The sequence below is a fragment of the Phalaenopsis equestris genome, unplaced genomic scaffold, assembly GCF_001263595.1.
Source record: "Phalaenopsis equestris unplaced genomic scaffold, ASM126359v1 Scaffold000002, whole genome shotgun sequence".
Taxonomy (NCBI): Eukaryota; Viridiplantae; Streptophyta; class Magnoliopsida; order Asparagales; family Orchidaceae; genus Phalaenopsis; species Phalaenopsis equestris.
The window spans coordinates 53,241,632-53,259,783 of record NW_018164444.1 but is presented as its reverse complement, the minus strand read 5'-3'; the positions used below and the strand labels follow the sequence as shown (position 1 = coordinate 53,259,783).

The 18,152-nt window shown below is 35.2% G+C and overlaps 1 protein-coding gene across 1 annotated transcript; it reads right to left on the bottom strand.

Annotated features, from left to right (window-relative positions):
* LOC110031597 (probable E3 ubiquitin-protein ligase HERC3) lies at positions 1 to 16,033 on the bottom strand. The gene is made up of 6 exons (XM_020734867.1): positions 14,988 to 16,033; positions 10,124 to 10,333; positions 9,747 to 9,857; positions 1,593 to 1,961; positions 1,137 to 1,244; positions 1 to 482 (listed from the first exon to the last, which is right to left on the bottom strand). The coding sequence occupies exons 1-6, from the start codon at positions 15,324 to 15,326 to the stop codon at positions 141 to 143; spliced, it is 1,479 nt and encodes a 492-aa protein (XP_020590526.1). The 5' UTR covers positions 15,327 to 16,033; the 3' UTR covers positions 1 to 140.
* Positions 16,034 to 18,152: the final 2,119 nt, after the last annotated feature.

Sequence of the window (18,152 nt, the reverse complement as noted above, 5' to 3'; positions counted from 1 at the left end):
TTCTTTCAAGATAAAAACCTGATAAAAGGCAAATTATGAACAAATGAAATTTTACTTTTACAACCTTTACTGCGACAAACAAATTCATTATTCTAACACAACTGAGGCCTGCTAACCTCATGAGAGTTAAAAGTTAATCATCATCCACTCTGTGCTGCTATTGACATATCTTCCATGGTTGTCTGCAACATAATTTCGGTTGGATTTAGGCATCCCCTTAGCCATTCAAGGCCGAGTTGGGCTCTCTCGTTATCTCCGAACCCAAAAACCAAACCTTTATTTGTTACGGCAACAGTGTGATAGAGTCCGGTGCTGATTTGGGAGACATAATGAGACTTGAGATTATCGAGGATTCGAGGCTGCAAGACTTTGTCCGAACATCCGCGGTCGGAGAAGCCGAGGCTGCCAAATCCCATCCATCCAAAGGCTAAAACAGAGCCTTCGTCTGTTAGAACGAAGGTCTTTCTCTTCCTCGCACAAACCTGTTTTTGAAAGCCAATATATGAACATAAACACTAATTGGTTTCATAAAATTATTAGGTCTTATGGTTCTAATTGTACATGCGGTACGTATTTGAGAAAAGGCCGGCCCCTCTAAAAATGAAAATTTATGAGAGCAACGCAGATTGAGGAAGAAATCATTAAAGAATTCAAGTGTTTCACAATCTTTATAAGATTGAAGTGCCAAAATGGTTTTCTAACTATTCACATCGGATTATTTTAGTCTCATAATTTATTGAAATGCAAATTAGTCCCCAAACATTTTTAATGACTTTTAACCTATTTTTCTTTTTTTTAATGACTTTTAACCTATATTAAAAGAGTATGAAGACTAAATTGAATTTTTTGTAGGCTCGGGGGCTAAAATGACCACTTACAAAGAGTAAAGAATCATGTTGACACTTTTCTCAACTTTATACTAATGGAATTTCAATGACCATAAAAGCTCAAAAATAGTCTTTGTAAAACAAAAGGGTGCATAACCCATAAAGATCGATAAAGAAACTTAAAATTTTGTCTAATTCTATACTCCTATATGCAAAAATAACTCGGTTATGTACAATATCTTAAGGTGGTAAATACACAATTGTACAGAATTTGTAAGTAAATAAATAGGCGCCTTCAAAATGGATTACCTGGACAGCAAGATGGTTTTTTAGGCTGTTCAACAGTTCAGGACTAGTTTTATCATTCTCATCTCCATGTCCAAGAGCTCCACAATATCCTCTACCCCATGTATAAACCTGCAAAAGCAGCAATTTTTAGCATTAACCAAAAATAAGAAAGAGAACAGTAAATTGTTCGGTGGCCAAAAAACGAAAAAAAAATAGGAAGATTTACATGCATGCCCCTCAATTCTCATATATTTACATATCTAGCCCAACTTAAATTTTACATACATGCATGGAAGTGTGAATTTTCACTTTTTAAAAGTTAAATGGTGGTATTTTTTATGTGATACAAAATATTTGGGGGTATAATTATACAATTAAAATTTGGGTGTTGGATACGTAAACACATAAAAATTGAGTAATAGTATGTAAGTGCCCCCAAATATTATATAAAAATCTCATATCTGAAACAAGTCTTACATATCCGTTGGAATCTAGTGCCACAGCATGTTCATCACCAGCAGATACTCGCACTACATGAATATTATTAGTCTTAAACCATTTAATCGCTCTGGGAAGAAGCTCATCGTGCTGATCTCCATGACCAAGGCAGAAATTCGAGCATGAACCAAACGAATAAACAGTCCCATCATTAGTTAAGGCGAAGGTGTAACTCGCACCAGTAGCAACCTGATCAACATGGCCAACACCCTCGAGCGATTCAACTTTTGTAGGAATGGGACGGTCGAGATTGTCTCCATGACCAAGCTGTCCATGGGTGTTGCTTCCACAAGTGAATACATCACCTTCCTTGGTAAGAATTACAGTGAAACTCAGACCAGTGGCAACCTGTAAAAAGAGAGAATAAAAAAATTAAGGCATGTTATGAATAATTTATGTTCTAATTTAATATTCAAATCCTGTTGAACCATTAGTATGGCCATGTCATCAATATGATCATTCATTTAACTTTTTATTGGGTGCAGCTTTTTTGTGAGGTCATTGCCCTGGGACCAATTAAGCCTCCATTACAAAGTTGGTGACTATGTAGCATCGACAAGTACATTCCATAGAAATAGCTACACTTGAACCTAACCGCTTGTTGTACTATATTCTATTACATATTTTTTAAGCAAGTGCCATTTTTATGCAATACAAAATGCAATAGAATCATTCATTTTCATGCAAGCAAAAGAAATACATTTATTCATGTAATAATGGCAATAGCATGAACTTAGAAAGGTAACTATAGGTTAGGATGCGACATGAAATCTACAATTAAAGGTAAGTGTGACGGGCTGGTGTCAATTGTTCCCTTGAGCCATTATTCTTCTTAGTAATAAAATTGCCATCTGGCGTCAATGCTATAATAGCCCTTCTCAATGGATGTTGAGCCTCGCCTCCTAAAAAAATGATAACGAGTCAACTGCTAATATGTTTAGGTAAAAATATTACGTACGTTGACCGTATGTGCGGAGAATGGTGAAGAAGCACAAAAAAAAAAAATAATAATGATAATATAAAATAAATAATGGAGACCTCTGTGCATTGACATCACCCTCCATGCATACGTTCAACATATGTAATATTTTATGTGTTTGGACAGTAGCTCAAAGACATTAGCCATGTAATAATAACAATAGCATGAAGATGGAAAGGCAACTATAGGGTAGGAAGTGGCTTGAAATCTACAATTAAGTATAAAAGGCCAGTATCAATTGATTACTTTCAGCCATTAGTTTTGATAGTAATAACGTTGCTATATGGCACCAATGCTACAATAACCCTTCTCAATGGGTCTTGCCCTATTTAAAAATGATGAGGAGACAATTGCTAATATATTTAGGCAATAGTTCAAAGAAATTAGTCATGTAATATGGCAGGCATTAGTCATGTAATAATGGCAGTAGCATGAATTTGGAAATCAACTATAGGATAGCAAGAAATAAGAAATCTTTAATTAAAGATAAGAGTGAAGGGCTGGTATTAATATTTCATCTTGACCCGTTGATCTTCATAGCACTAAAGTCGCTATCTGAAACTGATGCTACAATAACCGTGTCGATGGGCCTTGGACCCTATCCTGTATAAAAATGACAAGCAGAAAACTGCTAACTTTGTTCAAAGACATCAAGTCCCTATTACACTTCGTGTTTCCCCATGCAGTTTCTTAAAACTGACTTCGAAAAACTTGGACTATTGAGCTGTTGGGCCCTTGAGCCAATGAAAGCTATCGAATCAGGCAATGAGGTGCAAATAATTTTGAAGTAAAGCTTTGATTTATAAAATTTGTGATTAGTTGTCAAATGAAATAATTAAAACTCAAGTATTCATTAATGAATTTAAGTTTCAATATATTTCAATTCAACTTATAATTGGCGGCCATAGGATGTGCCGAGTTTCAATATATTTTATTTCAGTATTTCTAATAACTTTAAAATTAATGATATATATGATGTAATAATAATAGAAATTATTGCTAAAAAAATCACCTTTATTTCATTGATGACGAACCTTATAAGTTGCAACATTTACAAATAAATCCCTAACTTCATTTATATGCAAGTAGGACCGTACATTAAATACAAATCTCAACACTCCCCCCTCAAGATAGGCAAAAGGTATTCACCAAGCCCATATTGTCACATAATCTAAACAAATCTAATGAGTTAAGTCCTTTGGTGAGGCAGTCCACCACTTGCTCTCTAGCGGTTACATAACTTAGCTCCAGTAGTCTGTCATTCAACGTTACATGAAGAACCTATCAATCTCCACATATTTGGTTCTATCATGTTGCATCGGGTTGTTAACAATGCTGATAGTCAACTTGTAGCCACACCACAACTTCATTTGAGTTCCCTTGTCCACTTTGAGTTCAACCAACAAGGCTTTCAATGACAAACATGCAGTATCTTGATGTGAATCGTTTGTTATCAACACAACTTGCCCAAACATAATAAAAAAAGTCATCAAAATCTACATGTCCACTCTTCCTATAATCAACCCTTTCCCTGGTGCACACTTTAGATACCTTTGAATTTGATACACTACATCCATATGACCTTTCCTTGGATCATGCATGTAGTGACTCACCACACTTACTACAAAAGAAAAATCAGTCAAGAGTGGCACAGATAAAACGGGCGACCCACCAGCCTCTGGTACCTCTCACAATCAACTGATTCACCTATCTCTGTATTGAGTTTGATACCCGTCTCCGTGAGAAGATTCAACACAGTTTCTCTAGAATAGGCCCACTGCCTCGTTCATGGGTCACTTCAATCCCAAGAAAGTATCTGAGTTGTCCCAAATCCTTTGCATCGAATTGCTTCCCCAAATGCTCGTTCAGTTGAGCAATCTCTGCCTCATTATCATCAGTGATAATTATGTCATCCACATACAAATCAAGTATGGTAATGCGACCTTCATGTTGTCAAAAAAACACCGTGTGGTTTGCATTGATATGCTGATATCCCATGCCAACCATCGCTATTTTGAACTTGCCGAACCGGACTCAAGGAGATTACGTCAAGCCTTACAGTGACTTCCTGAGCGGTGTGTACACTGTCAGGGGTGTATTAAATCCTGGTGATATCTTCATATATACCTCCTCCAGTCGTTTGACATGAAGAAAAACAGTCTTTACATCCAACTGGTAAAGTCTATGTCCACCATTCAGTGTCAGAGAAATCAGTGTCCTCAGTGTGCTTATCTTTGCGACTAGTGCAAAAGTTTCATCATAGCCAATGTCAAACGTTTAGCTGCACCCTTTTGCTACTAATCATATTTTGTACCTCTCCACTTTCCCTTTTAGAGTTTGCCTCACCGTGAAGATCCACTTACATTCAATTGTTCGATGATAGCGGTACAATCTTCCATGTTCGATTTTTACCAAGAGCTACAAACTCTTCATGCACCACCGCTTTTCACTTGAGATCTTCTTTAGCAACCTTCCAATCCTAGAGTATAAAAACATAATCCAATGATACAAAAAATGCTTCATGCAAATGTTAAATGTCAGAATAACAAATAAAATTCGCAATAGCAAGTTTTCACCCAAAACAATCAGGAGAAAGTCTCGAATTATTGCGGGAAGTCTTCCTTAATGCTGGAGAGGTAGGAGTGGATGGAGGAGGAATAATATCACCCTAGGGTTTTGAATCAAATTGTTGATGGTATATGTGTCTCGGGAGTTGGGGAAGATCGGGACAAGGGACTTGTTGGAACTACGGACTCTATTCCCTCAGTTTACTACTTCCTCTATGTATACACCGTTAACTCACCTTATGCCTGAATTCCACCACCTCTGGGGTCAATCTTCTCGGTTTTCATCTACTTAGTTTATTCATCCCACATCACAAAACATGACATTGCTCTCACTAGCACCACTCCATCATCACTACTACTCATTTTCTCTTGCCTCATATCTCTAGTGTTTTTTGAGTCACTAAGTGTTTAATTCACCTCCAGAGTGTATAGTAAGGTTCAAAATCTCTGAATGACACATCGATACTCACAAAGAATCTCTTCTTAATTGGGTTCCAGCAAACATAACCCTTCAAGGTAGTAGAATAACCCATAAATACACATTTCACAGCACCAGGATCCAACTTCCCTACAGATGGTCTATTACTTTCACAAAGCATACACATCAAAATATCTTCAATGGAAGGATCCCACAATTGTCTCCTTTCAACATTAACAATGAAACTCCCACTCCAGCACTCTTGATGACATCTTGCTAATCAATTGAATGGCTGTCAACACTGCAAGCCCCATAAGTATCGTGGGACATTCATTATCATCATCATGCTCTTGGTTATCTCTAAAAGATGTCGATTTTTCCTCTCTGCTCTCTATTTTATGCTGATGAATATGACATGTGGTTTGGTGTTGTATCCCTTGGGCTGTCAGGTAGTCTCCAAATACTTTGTTGATATATTATATCTTCTTATCAGATCGCAGTGCCTTCACAACTGCACATGTTGAGTTTGGATTGCCTTGTAGAAATCTTTAAAGCAAGCAACCACCTTATTTTTCTGTTTCATCAAGTATACCCAGGTAACACAAGATCCCCATACATCATAATGTATCAAATCAAACACGCCATAGCTCCTATTCTCAGAACTGACATAAGAGCTCCTAATAAGCTTGCCAAACTCACAAGCATCACACACTAGTTTCTCCTTATTTGCCTTTTCATACATAGGTGGATACAACCGACTCAGTAAACCAAAACTAGAATGTTTCATAATGTGATGTAATAGTAACACATCCTCAATGTTCCTCCCAGATTCTCCTACTGCAGCACTTTCCACCATGGATATCACAGCTAAGTTCATTCCCTCTCGGTCCAATTACCAAAGTTCGCTATGTCATGTTCTAGTCCTAAGTATCCCATCCATCCTTTTCTCTCGGAATATCACTAGAGGAATATTAAAAAAATAATACATGTTAACTGGAGAATAATGACACTAATGCATCAAAAGTTTACTGGAAAAGAGTGAACATACAAAATATTGAACAAAGTCATATGATTAATACATCTCACTGTACCCTCACCAACTACAGGTTGCGTTGTACCATCAGCAGTCTGTATACTCTCTGATACTGCTAGAAGAGTATATAAAGATTAAACAAAGTCATATGATTGGTACATCTCACTGTATCCTCACCAACTACAGACTGCGTTGTACCATCAACAGTCTGTATACTCTCTGATACTGCTAGAAGAGTATATAAAAATAGCATTCCAGAATGACCTATCTCGCGATGAGAAAAATCAGAATCTATGATTCATTTTGATGATTTGTGGTGGAAATAGCGGCAATAGTGTGTTACCAATATCTTTGCTAAAGCGAGCATAAGTGACAATGTTACCCCTTGATGTCAATGAATTTGAAACATCCTCAGTTCCATCTCTTGTTGCTTTCTGCTTCCTCTTCAACAGCTCCAAACACCCATAATCCTGACTAGTAAAGATCACACCTCTCTCCCTCGTCCTCTTCTACCATCAAATTTACCCGTAGCCCTCTGTTCCACCTTTCAAACTCCACTACCACAACCTCCACCTTCACCTTATCCACATCCACATGTCTCTCTTCTTAGGTGGATTTAGACAGGCCCTGCTCAAATGACCAACTTTACCAAAGTTGTAGCACTTGCAAGGCTTCCCCTATAACACCTAGCGTATCTGGGCTCACAGCAACCAATGTTGATCGTGCACCCGAAAACCCACTCAGCTCAGAGTGTAGCTTCATGTGACTCTCCCACAACAATGGTTTCATCTAGTGTAGGAACAATCGCCTGAGCTAGGAGAACCGATCTCCTCTGATCAAAGGCCGGTTTTAGATGAGCCAAAAACTGCATAGTCTTCATCAGTGCAAAGATCTCTCCCTTCTTGCACCCCGGATCACTACAGCTCGACATAGGTGAAAAGTGATCAAGATCTTTCCACAACCACTCCACATCTATCGAGTACTCCTGAATCGATCTATCACCCTGAATCACTGTCTCTATCTCACAGTAATCTAAAACACCCTTATGTGATTCTCAGCTCCAACATAGATCCACTTCGGCTTTGCCTATATGTCATTCACCTTCCAAATGTCATCCACTGAAGTTGCAATCGATGGAACCATCGAATTAAGTAGCTAAGAGTAAATCAATGCATGTGTAGTTCTGCACTTATCCCCTCAACGTTGTCACTCTTTGGCTCTACACCCATTAGATATCCTTCTAGACTCTTCCCTACTAAAACAACCTTGATTTGACGCAACCAACTCAGATACATGGTTGGTCCATCGAGCTTCAGATCCAAAAGAGGGAGATCTCGTTTCACCTACGTCGGAGCACTTGCTGAGGTAGTGACACTCGTCAAGATGTTAGCTCTATGTATGAGCCATACTAAGACCTTCAAAACTTCAGGATCTATTTTTCCCAAGAGTTTTCAATCCTTTGCCTCCCATACTATCTCCATGTTCTAATATCCTCAATCACAAAAATAAATATACAACACACATAATACAAACAGGCTTCCTTCGTGACTCCCAAACCACAATTCTTTGAGAAATCAACCATGGGACTACTGCATAGAAACAACACCAAAAGCATAGCCCTACTCCCCTCCTTCCTCTCACAACAAACCTTTGTAGAAGCCCTTCGTGACAGAAACCTGCAAGAAGCTTCGAACCTTTCGAGAAAGTCACGATTAGAGCTTCTGGGAGATCCTACTGAGGAGGTGTCGCGATATAGGTGGTGCGGTCAGTCACGAGCGACCAGCCTGGCGAGCAACCCTGTTTGTCGCGATTTCATTTGCCTTCCCAACGAGCTCTATCACGGCTACTAAGCAAAGCGATCCCGTCTGCCTTCCCAGCGGGCTCTATCGCAGCTACTACGCAAAGGAAAAAAGATCAAGTTGCAGCAACGGTGTGGTCAGCTAGCTGCTAGGATTAAGGCTCTGATACCAAATAGAAATTAATGCTCAAAAAACTACCTTCATTTCATTGAAGAAGGGCTTATATAGAGCCATATAAGTTGCAATATTTACAAATAAATCCCTAAATTTTATTTATTTACAAATAGAACCCTACTTTAGATACAAATCTCAACAATAATCAAAGCCAAAATTATTTCATGTAAAAGTTAGTTAATAAATGTATTTTAATTCAAATTCAGAAACCAAGTCATGTAGTTATTGGTGGCCATAGGATGCGCCAAGTGTCAACTTCTGGAGTCAGCTACTTTAGCTTAGAATACATAAATATTTATATTAAATTTAATTATTATATGTCAAGTATAGTTAGCTATCAGATAAAATAAATTAGTATGTATCTATAAAGTATAAATGAATTTAAAGCTCAAAAAAAAATAAATTTGAATTCAAAATTAAAAGTAATAACACATGAAATGATAGTTAATAGCTTTCACAATTGAAATTATGACGTCATATAATAGTTTACTAACCATATTTGAATTCGAAAGATATGTACCCTATTTTAAAATGTCTAAAGATGCCCAATCGAAACTGAATGTATATTACATTTCTTTCAAAATTGCATTTTATATTTACATTAAAAGCCTAAAACCTTAAGACATTTTACACCACTTTATTTTGATAAAAATAATTTTCATTTAAAGGATACAACTAAACAAAAACAGAGAGATTAAGAAACCTCCTTCCTTAAGTTGCTTCAATTGCTTTCTATGGAGCAAAACAAAAGTGTTCAAGACAAAAAACATAATACGTAACTCCAAAACGAATGGATAAATGACACACGTACATAGATGTACATGTTTATATATATATATATATATATATATATAAAATTTGAATTGGCTCTAATATTGACTCCAAATAAATCACTTTCAGTTTGACTTAAGCCTATATTGAAATATTTGATTTCAAACCATCCGGCTGAACACAATATCAATCTTGATGATATCATCAGGAAAAAAAAAAAACCTAGAAGATATTGTCTTTAAGAAAAAAATAAGGAGCATTCAAATTTCCAATTAAATAATTAGATATATCATCATAAAATGACAAATCAAACAATTAATATATTGAGTTTTTAAGTATTAAGAATTAGCACATTGAGTTCATACTTTAAAAATAAAATGTCCATATCAAACCTGTTTGCATGGTATCCCCCTTAGAGCTTCAATGAGAGTAGGCCTGAAAATTGCCCGTCGAACTTCTCCATGACCACAGCAAAATGACGAATTATCACCACAGGTGAAAACCTAATAGACAAGAGATGAATGTCAATAAAATGATTTAGGGGCATTGCCACCCAATTCCTATGTATTTACATATCTAACACCACAATTTAATTTTTACATTTAAACCACCCAAATCTTTCATATCACATCCAAAAAACCATCATTTTAACTTTTACAAAAGTGATATGTACTATGCATTGGCAAGGTGGCATGTATGTAAATGTATAGGAATTGAGTGGTATGTATGTAAATCTTCCAATGTTTATTGGAAAATATTCATGGTTTACCTCTCCTGACTCCACGACAAAGGCAGCATGGTTATGAGATGCAGACATGTGGATGACACGAGAGAGCGAAGGAATATTGATGCGGCTAAATGCCACACACTGTGTTGTATCTTGACCATGACCGAGCACACCACACAAACTAGATCCACATGAGTAAACAAAAGAATCATGAATCAGGAGCGTATGATATCTTCCAGTGGTTATTTGCATCTGCATAAATAGAGAGTTTCCAGAGAAAATTTAGCTCAGTCATATATATCATTTCTAATTTACTAACTAGATAGAACTCAAATTTATAATGTAAATAATACCTGAAACAAACATAAGAGGTGTTGTAAACAACAACAACAAATAATGTATCAATCCTTTTAATAATATTAAAGCTATTTTGTGCTAATTATTAAATCCTAAACAAGTTAAAGATAGAGATCAGAACCAATGTGCATGCATATTGAACCGACTACCAAGATTTACGAAGTTCCCTTGGACAAATAACTCATTGTTGCTGACAAAAATCGTCTATCATATTGAACCGACTACCTCTTCTAACTAAGTAGACCAGAAATAACGACAACCTAGGATGACAGAACCATAGAAGCTTGATCGAGTGTCATCATTTCCCCCACCGTTTGCTCTAAAGCTCACGGTGATAATTTTATAATTTTAAAATATTAAATTTGATGCTACTATATGCTAAGTTTAAACACTAATTGAAAGTGCACTCTCGTTATTGGGAGGATTACTTATCATAAGGGCTTAGACTTATGGGAAACCTCGAAGCCCGGATCAATTCCTTGCAAAATGAGGGTAAAATCTTTGGGTAATATCTTATCTACTATCTCATATACCTTCTACAAATTTGACTCGGAACCTCACATTAAATTCTCTCAATCTCATTCATTTCTTTCATTCTAAAAGGCAGGCCAAGGTATTTTGAATTTTTGGAGCCCACAACACCTTACAATTTGGTTGTATAAAATCCCAAAGCTATTGTAAAAGACAATAATGCCTCCTCTCCTGTTAATTAGTTTGCATATTAAATTCTCGGTCATGAAACTAATAGTTTTAGAGGTCATAATCATCATTATCCATATCCCAATCCTTTTATGTCTACAACATTCACTCACTTTAGATGGTAAATGTCTTGTTAACGCTAGCTTTTGCAAATCTGTTTACACAGTTATAATTTCCATCACATTCCATCCATATTAATTTGATCAAAAGGTGCAAATGACCTTGCCAGTTCCCATTGTAGATTTCCCAATGACCTAAGCTTAACTTTAGCATCAATAATCACCACTACCATAGCTTCATTTAAAGAATATTAAGAAAAAGTGATTTCAATAATGACATTCCCAAAAAAAAAAATAATAGTTTCTGGGAAAGAACGAGAAAATTCACACTAAAAGAACACACAAAACGCGGTTTGGCAAATTGCCTACATTCACGGAGAAAATTTGTGTGATCTTTTGGAATGAATTTTCTCGTTCTATTTTTCGCTTCATCGTCGATCGATTGTTTTATTTTAAATATACCACAACACTTCAATATCAAGAAAGAACTATTTTAAGTAGCACTGGCTCGATGGAAACATTCAAATTAAACATGCTTGAAAATCACCTAATATAAGAGCATTTGAGCTGAAAGAATACATGAATTGTCTGTCGGTTCACATAAACTAACTTTAGCTTGTAAAAGTTCTTTTCATTTTGTATTCTTAAAGAACTAAGTAATTAAATGTGTGAAATAGGAAGAAGTATGGCTCTTTGAATATACATCTCTGCAACATAACTAATTACCACCAAATCTCAAACATGGACAGCTTAGTTTTCCATAAGAGGTTCTTTGATGAAAGATGAATGGATGATAATACAAAAAGTTATAGATGACATGAGCTAATCCAAACCATGAATTGATGAGCTCAAGAAAGTTTGAAAAGACCACATGTTTGAATCTTACTCAAACTTATAAATTTACATTCATATCAAGCATGAACTTGACAGCCCGCATAAATTTTTTGTCGAAAAATCATGACATGAATCTTTTAAATCAAGCAAGAACTGAAACAAGCCTAACTAAATATATTCAATAAATTAATAATTCAAAGAAAAAAATTCATAAAGCGCAAAAAAATTATCCATAATTATTCATAAAATTAAGCATAACTCTCTTAGCATGTTGTTAATGAATTACAAAAACAAGTAAATTGAATTAAATAATGTTTCTTTCAACATAAAATCCCATCATAGTTATACCTCAAATGATATACTTCAATTAAAAAGCACGTGAGAAAAATAAGTTTCATATCATAATAAAAAATTATTGAATGACATTTAACCAAAATTTTATAAAGCCATTTGTTGAATAACGAAAAAGTATTTTCATGAACTTAAATAGAATAACTAATGGACAAACATTTCATATATATTATAAGCTTCATTAATCATAATCAAGCTAATTCAATTATCTACAGAAAAAAAAAAGCCATAAACCTAAAAGAAAAGATCATCAAGCATACTGCCATGGTAAATAAAAATAACAAAATAATAATAATAATAATAATAAAATGAATCTAGTAATAAATATTTCACGCATATCTGGCTAACAGATTTCACAGATTATATGAAATAGTTTATTTTCATTGAACAAAATTTTTCAAGATTCAAGAAAGGACCCCCTGGATATCCAGCAATGGATGCTACACCCATTATCTCACCACTATAATAACTGCAAACTCTTTCATTTAAATAGTTAATTGGTTTAAACAAATTAATCTTCAATGGATGCTACTCCCACAATTTCATAATATAATCCCTTCAAATTCATTCATGAATTTATCATACATGCATCTTTAACATTCTAATTACCACAAATGCCGCATATTAGTTTTTAGTGGTATCTCTCTTTTCTAACACTTGACTTCATTCATCATAGTCAGTGCCACCGCAAATCAAATTTTAAATTTTATCACAATGAATTTCTACATATTGACATTTCCTTCACAAAACATTCTTATGCAATATCAGTTGAGCTTTTCTTTGATTATATTAACCTCCTAAACCCCAGGTTGGTGGAACCACAAACAATCGGTATACCTCATTGATTTATTGATCAAGAAAAAGGGAATGGACTGCCATGTAAAATCATGAAGTCATAATCCACGATGAACTTGAAAATTTTCCATTATCCCCTGCACGCGTACAAGTGATTTCAACAAGGACTGAAAATACTCAATTTGAGTGGGAGCAAAGACTTTTTTAAGATTAAAATGGTTGTCAATTCTTACATGAATTTCATAATTTCTAATATATATATATATAATATATATATATATATATTTATTAATGCTTAGTTATCTCTGCCAATTTTATTCATTCAATATAGAATATGAAGCACCTTAGAACAATTCTATGACATATTCTATTTGTTGGTCTTAGACCAATCACTTTGCCATAACCTGCATTCACCCTTGCTCCAATAACACATCACTCCACTAAACTTCTTGGAAAGGAGGGCTTTGCTTTTTGAGAGTTAATTCATAACATGGGTTGCCACACAATATACAAACTAAGGATGGATTTTTGAGTTATATCACCCACGCAGGATCACGAACCTTTGTCCCAACTATCAAAGATAGTATACCTATAAAATGCTAAAACTTGTAAAATAATGTCAATAGAACTATACCATAAATCAAGAAGATTAAAATCTCTCCCTCAAGATTGTTATTCATTCCTTGCAAGGAATAGGAGACACTTCCAAAAGTGGAATCAAAGATAACTGGTGAAAAAATTCATTAAAGTAGTGCTGTCTTGTGCAAAGAATTCAAGTTAAGGATGTTTAACAAATAGTTCAAATTAGGACACTAGGATAAAAAGTGCATGAGTTCTTGATCCATAAAAGTTAACATTAAATTACAAAGCTACTTTGGAAGTACTAGGTAACTAGTTCTGTGAAATTGAAGTGCTCGCAAACAAAACCAAGCACAACATGTTTAACATGCAAGCCGAAATCAAAACTAATCTCCTTTAGGAGCAACCTCAAACTTCTCTAGCTTGGTTTCCATATTAAGTTCATAAAATGAGATACTTGATTGATACCAAATAGAGTCATACAGAAGACAAGACAAGATGAGGTAAGTTGATCCAAGCACTTAGTTCCTTAAGATATTTATTAATTTTCTTGACATGCTTGATTGAAGCTCGAAGATAACCCTTGTTTTGAAATCTAACTCATGCTTATATATACTCTTACTAATCAATCTTGAGCTAGAATCAAACTTTAATTTAGTCCAACTAAATTTGAGATGTTAATGATTCAAATATTACTCTCATTCGATACTCAAAAACATAAATGTCATTTTCTTGGTATGGTTTTTAAATGTATACAACTCCAATATTTCTGAGTAAGTGCAATCAAATTGTGCTATCTATTTTATTCTCAAAACCAAATTACCATAGTTTATGTATAGTGTATATTATAAAAAACAGACTCCTTCTACTAAATAAACACAAAATGAGCATCTAACCAATATATCATCAAGTTAATAGTTGAATAACATAAATAAATTAACAAGTACATGTTCAAACGTAATAATTATACATTCGAAGCATCATCAATAACGTTCAAGCTGGTTCGTTATTCTAATTAAAAGAGCACATGCAGTGAAACATAATTGAATGAATCTCAAGCTATTTCTTTAATGCAATGTTTCGCTTGAAATTCTAGTACTACGGTAGAATTATAGATAAACTTGAAAAAAAAAATTATTTGTCGTTCAGTCTAGAAATAACAAACAAGACTACTTTATTTTCCATCCAAAGCTGAACTGATGATGATAGAAGTTAAAGTATCAAAGTAATACATTGCCTGCTGATGTCTTGGCGGTGCCTGAAGATTGCTCCACTGATTGCAAGAATCTTAGAACCTTCTTCCAATTCCCACCACAGCGATCAACAAGATCCTTCTTTGCGGATTGAGGCAGAGAAGCAAATATCAGGTGCTTTTCACAGAGATGAAATGCAGCAAATTCAATCATAGAACGGAATGTATCAGGACAAGCCCCATGACTTCCCCTGAAAATTCGGCATGTTGCCTCCACGCATGCAAGATCTGCAGAGCTGAGACGACCTGAACTCAAAATCTCATAAATCAAATGCGCAGGGAGCTCCTCCATAGAAAAGGCACGATTAAGATCTGCCATACAATGCCTGCACTTCTCCCTTCTTACTTATATGGCTGCCTAAACCGTAGAAACTCTCCTGCTGTAAAAGAACAAAACCTTGACACCAAACCAAGATTGAAGTTAACAATTCATCGGAATGGTAATCGGCTTGAAATCTCGATAAAAAAAAAAAAAAAAATCAAAGAAACCAACACTTTGCAGTCAGAATCGTCAAACAATTAGTTTTGGGGTGGTCCTAGGGCTAGAAAACATGAAAAAAAAAAGTGGATTAATAAGAAAACGTCTGATGGAAGAAGCATACAGGAAACCAAAAACGTAAAGAAGAACTCAGAACCCAAATTCAAACGACGCATCCAAAGTCTCAGATGCTTCCGCAAAGAAATGACACGTCTATGAATAGAATCAAAGAAGCAGCAAACAAGTGACTAGATCAGAACATCGCCAGAATGAGATCAACAACCCCTAAAATTTTACAATGGATCGAAACGCAAGAGAGGCAAGCAACAGAGAGACATCAGGGTTTTCGATTCTCAAAATTTAGCTAAGAAGGGAAAAGATTTAAGGAGAGAAAAAGAAAAGGCAAGAAGCTGAACAACTGGAGCACTGGAGCTGGGCTGAGCTTGCAGTCCAAACCTTCGGGGCTAAGCTTTCTGCAACACCCCGAATCATACAAATGGAGGGGAAAGAGGAAGATTGGGAGCATAAAATAATGAGGAAAATCAATCTACAAATTAAAATAAGAGGATTGGGTGATATGATAAAGCGTTGAAATCAGATGTGGGTGCCTGTGAGGAGATCTTGGCCGTTGATTTTTTTAATTTCACACCTAATTCTGTGATGTGGACGCCGGCGATAGCTGTGGAACATTCTAGGGGTAATGTGGATGCCACGTCGGGCTTAGACGATTTGACTGCGGGGTTCAACGGGTCGATTTGGCCCTCGGATGCTCTCGGTTTTTATCGTTGGCAGTTGGAACGCAATTACGTGTGTTTAAGGGCCCAGCTTATAAATAGGGCTGTAAGTTGAAGTTAACAATCTGAACACGAACTAAGATCTGTTCGTTCGTGTTCAGCTCGTTTTGACTCAAAATTATATATATATATATATAAAGTAGTATTTTAAAAAAGTCTAATTGACTACAAGGCTACAAAGATTTATAATCAATTAAAATATTGATAAAGAAAATATAATAAAAATTATTAAATTTGATTCAAATGATATTTTAATATAAATAATAATTTTTAAATCTTGCTCAAACCCTTATTGTCTTATAGCTACATGATTAGGGTTGTTAAAAGGACTCTTTGTTCGTGAACAGCTCGTGTTCGACTCGTTAAGCAAACGAGTCGAACACGAACATACTTTTTGAGCTCGAAATAGTGTTCGGCTCGTTTACACCCCTACTTATAAATGAGGGTCGTGGTACCATTTGGATGTGTATTTTGCTCGTTTATCCTAAAACATGATTTCATTTTTATACTAAATATAAGCCGCGGGCGGGGGTCGACCCGCGGGTCTTGTTTCAGGATAAGTTGTTTATCCTGAAACACACAAGCTACCCTAAACGCACCCTAAGATAGCTATGATTAGGGGTGTAAATAAGTCAATTATTTTGGTTGGCTTATTCGATTTTTTTTTTTCAAAATAGATTTATATTTAAAATGGCTTGCTAGGATTTGAATTTATGTGTTTGTTTAGTTTGTGTTTGGCTTAAAATTAAGTTAATTTAAAAAATAAAACTAAAACCAACCCTCCATTAAATCCAATTTAGTTATTCCAGACTTAATTAATCTGATAAATATAAATTTATCGAGTTTGATAAATTATATTTAACAAAATGCAATCACTGCCAACATCTAACTTCTATCGCAATTTTCTTTGCGAGTTGAGAATGGAATCAATACCTTCGAGTTTTTGTTTTTTTTAGGAATACTTATGTGACTTTGTGGTTAGTGACTCATGTTGGGATTTTTTCTTTAAGATTCTCAAATTAATTAATGATGTGAATTAAATTTATTTCTTTAGAATTCTCAAATTAATTAAAACTCTATTTTAATTTCAATACCCTTTGGAATTCCCAAATTAATTTCAATACCCAAATTAATTTCAATACCCATTGAAATTCTAGAATTAAATTAATTTCAATATCCTTTGGAATTCTCAAATTAATTTCAATACCCATTGAAATTCTCAAATTAATTTCAATAACCGTTGGAATTCCTAGATATTTTTAAGGGAAATAAATTTTAGAATGTGGTTTATATAGTGTCTAAGTTCAACACATGAATTTAGTAACGTTCCATAATATGGTCACATCCATTGAACTTTGTGATGGGCAGAGCACTATAAATTAGATGTGATGCTTGTTGTTTTGGTCCCTAAGCTTGCTCCTCTTCATTTTATTTGCACCATCGGGTAGTGAGTGAGAAAAGCTTAGAAGATCTATAACAGAAAATTTGTCGTGTGAGCTGTGAGTGTAAACTCTGTTCGTATAAGTTATGGCCGGAGGTATTCATGATCTTATCTCGCTTCCGCTTATCGATTCAAATATGTTTTTTAGATTGAATATGTTATTTAAAATCTTTTACATTTGGTATCAAAGCTCTGAATGGGAGTGTCTCAACTAGAGATCTTACAGCTCCTATACGGGGCTCAACAACTGCTGCCAACACCATTGGATAGAGTTTGTTTACCAATAACTCAGCGACCTACAAGAAATGCACCGCTCAGAGAAACTGATACCAGCCCCCCTCCTCAAGAAGGAACACTTCCCTCTGCTATGTCATGATGCTAAACTCCTAAATACCGCAAGTTTCATTTATCCATCTTGCACAACTCATATAT

Excerpts from the sequence above, each read along its gene's own strand:
- LOC110031597 (XM_020734867.1), bottom strand. The coding sequence starts at position 15,326 with ATGGCAGATCTTAATCGTGCCTTTTCTATGGAGGAGCTCCCTGCGCAT. Across the intron at positions 10,334-14,987 it reads CCAAGACATCAGCAGGCAAT|ATGCAAATAACCACTGGAAG; the intron begins GTATTACTTTGA and ends CTATTTATGCAG. Across the intron at positions 9,858-10,123 it reads TTGTCGTGGAGTCAGGAGAG|GTTTTCACCTGTGGTGATAA; the intron begins GTAAACCATGAA and ends CTTGTCTATTAG.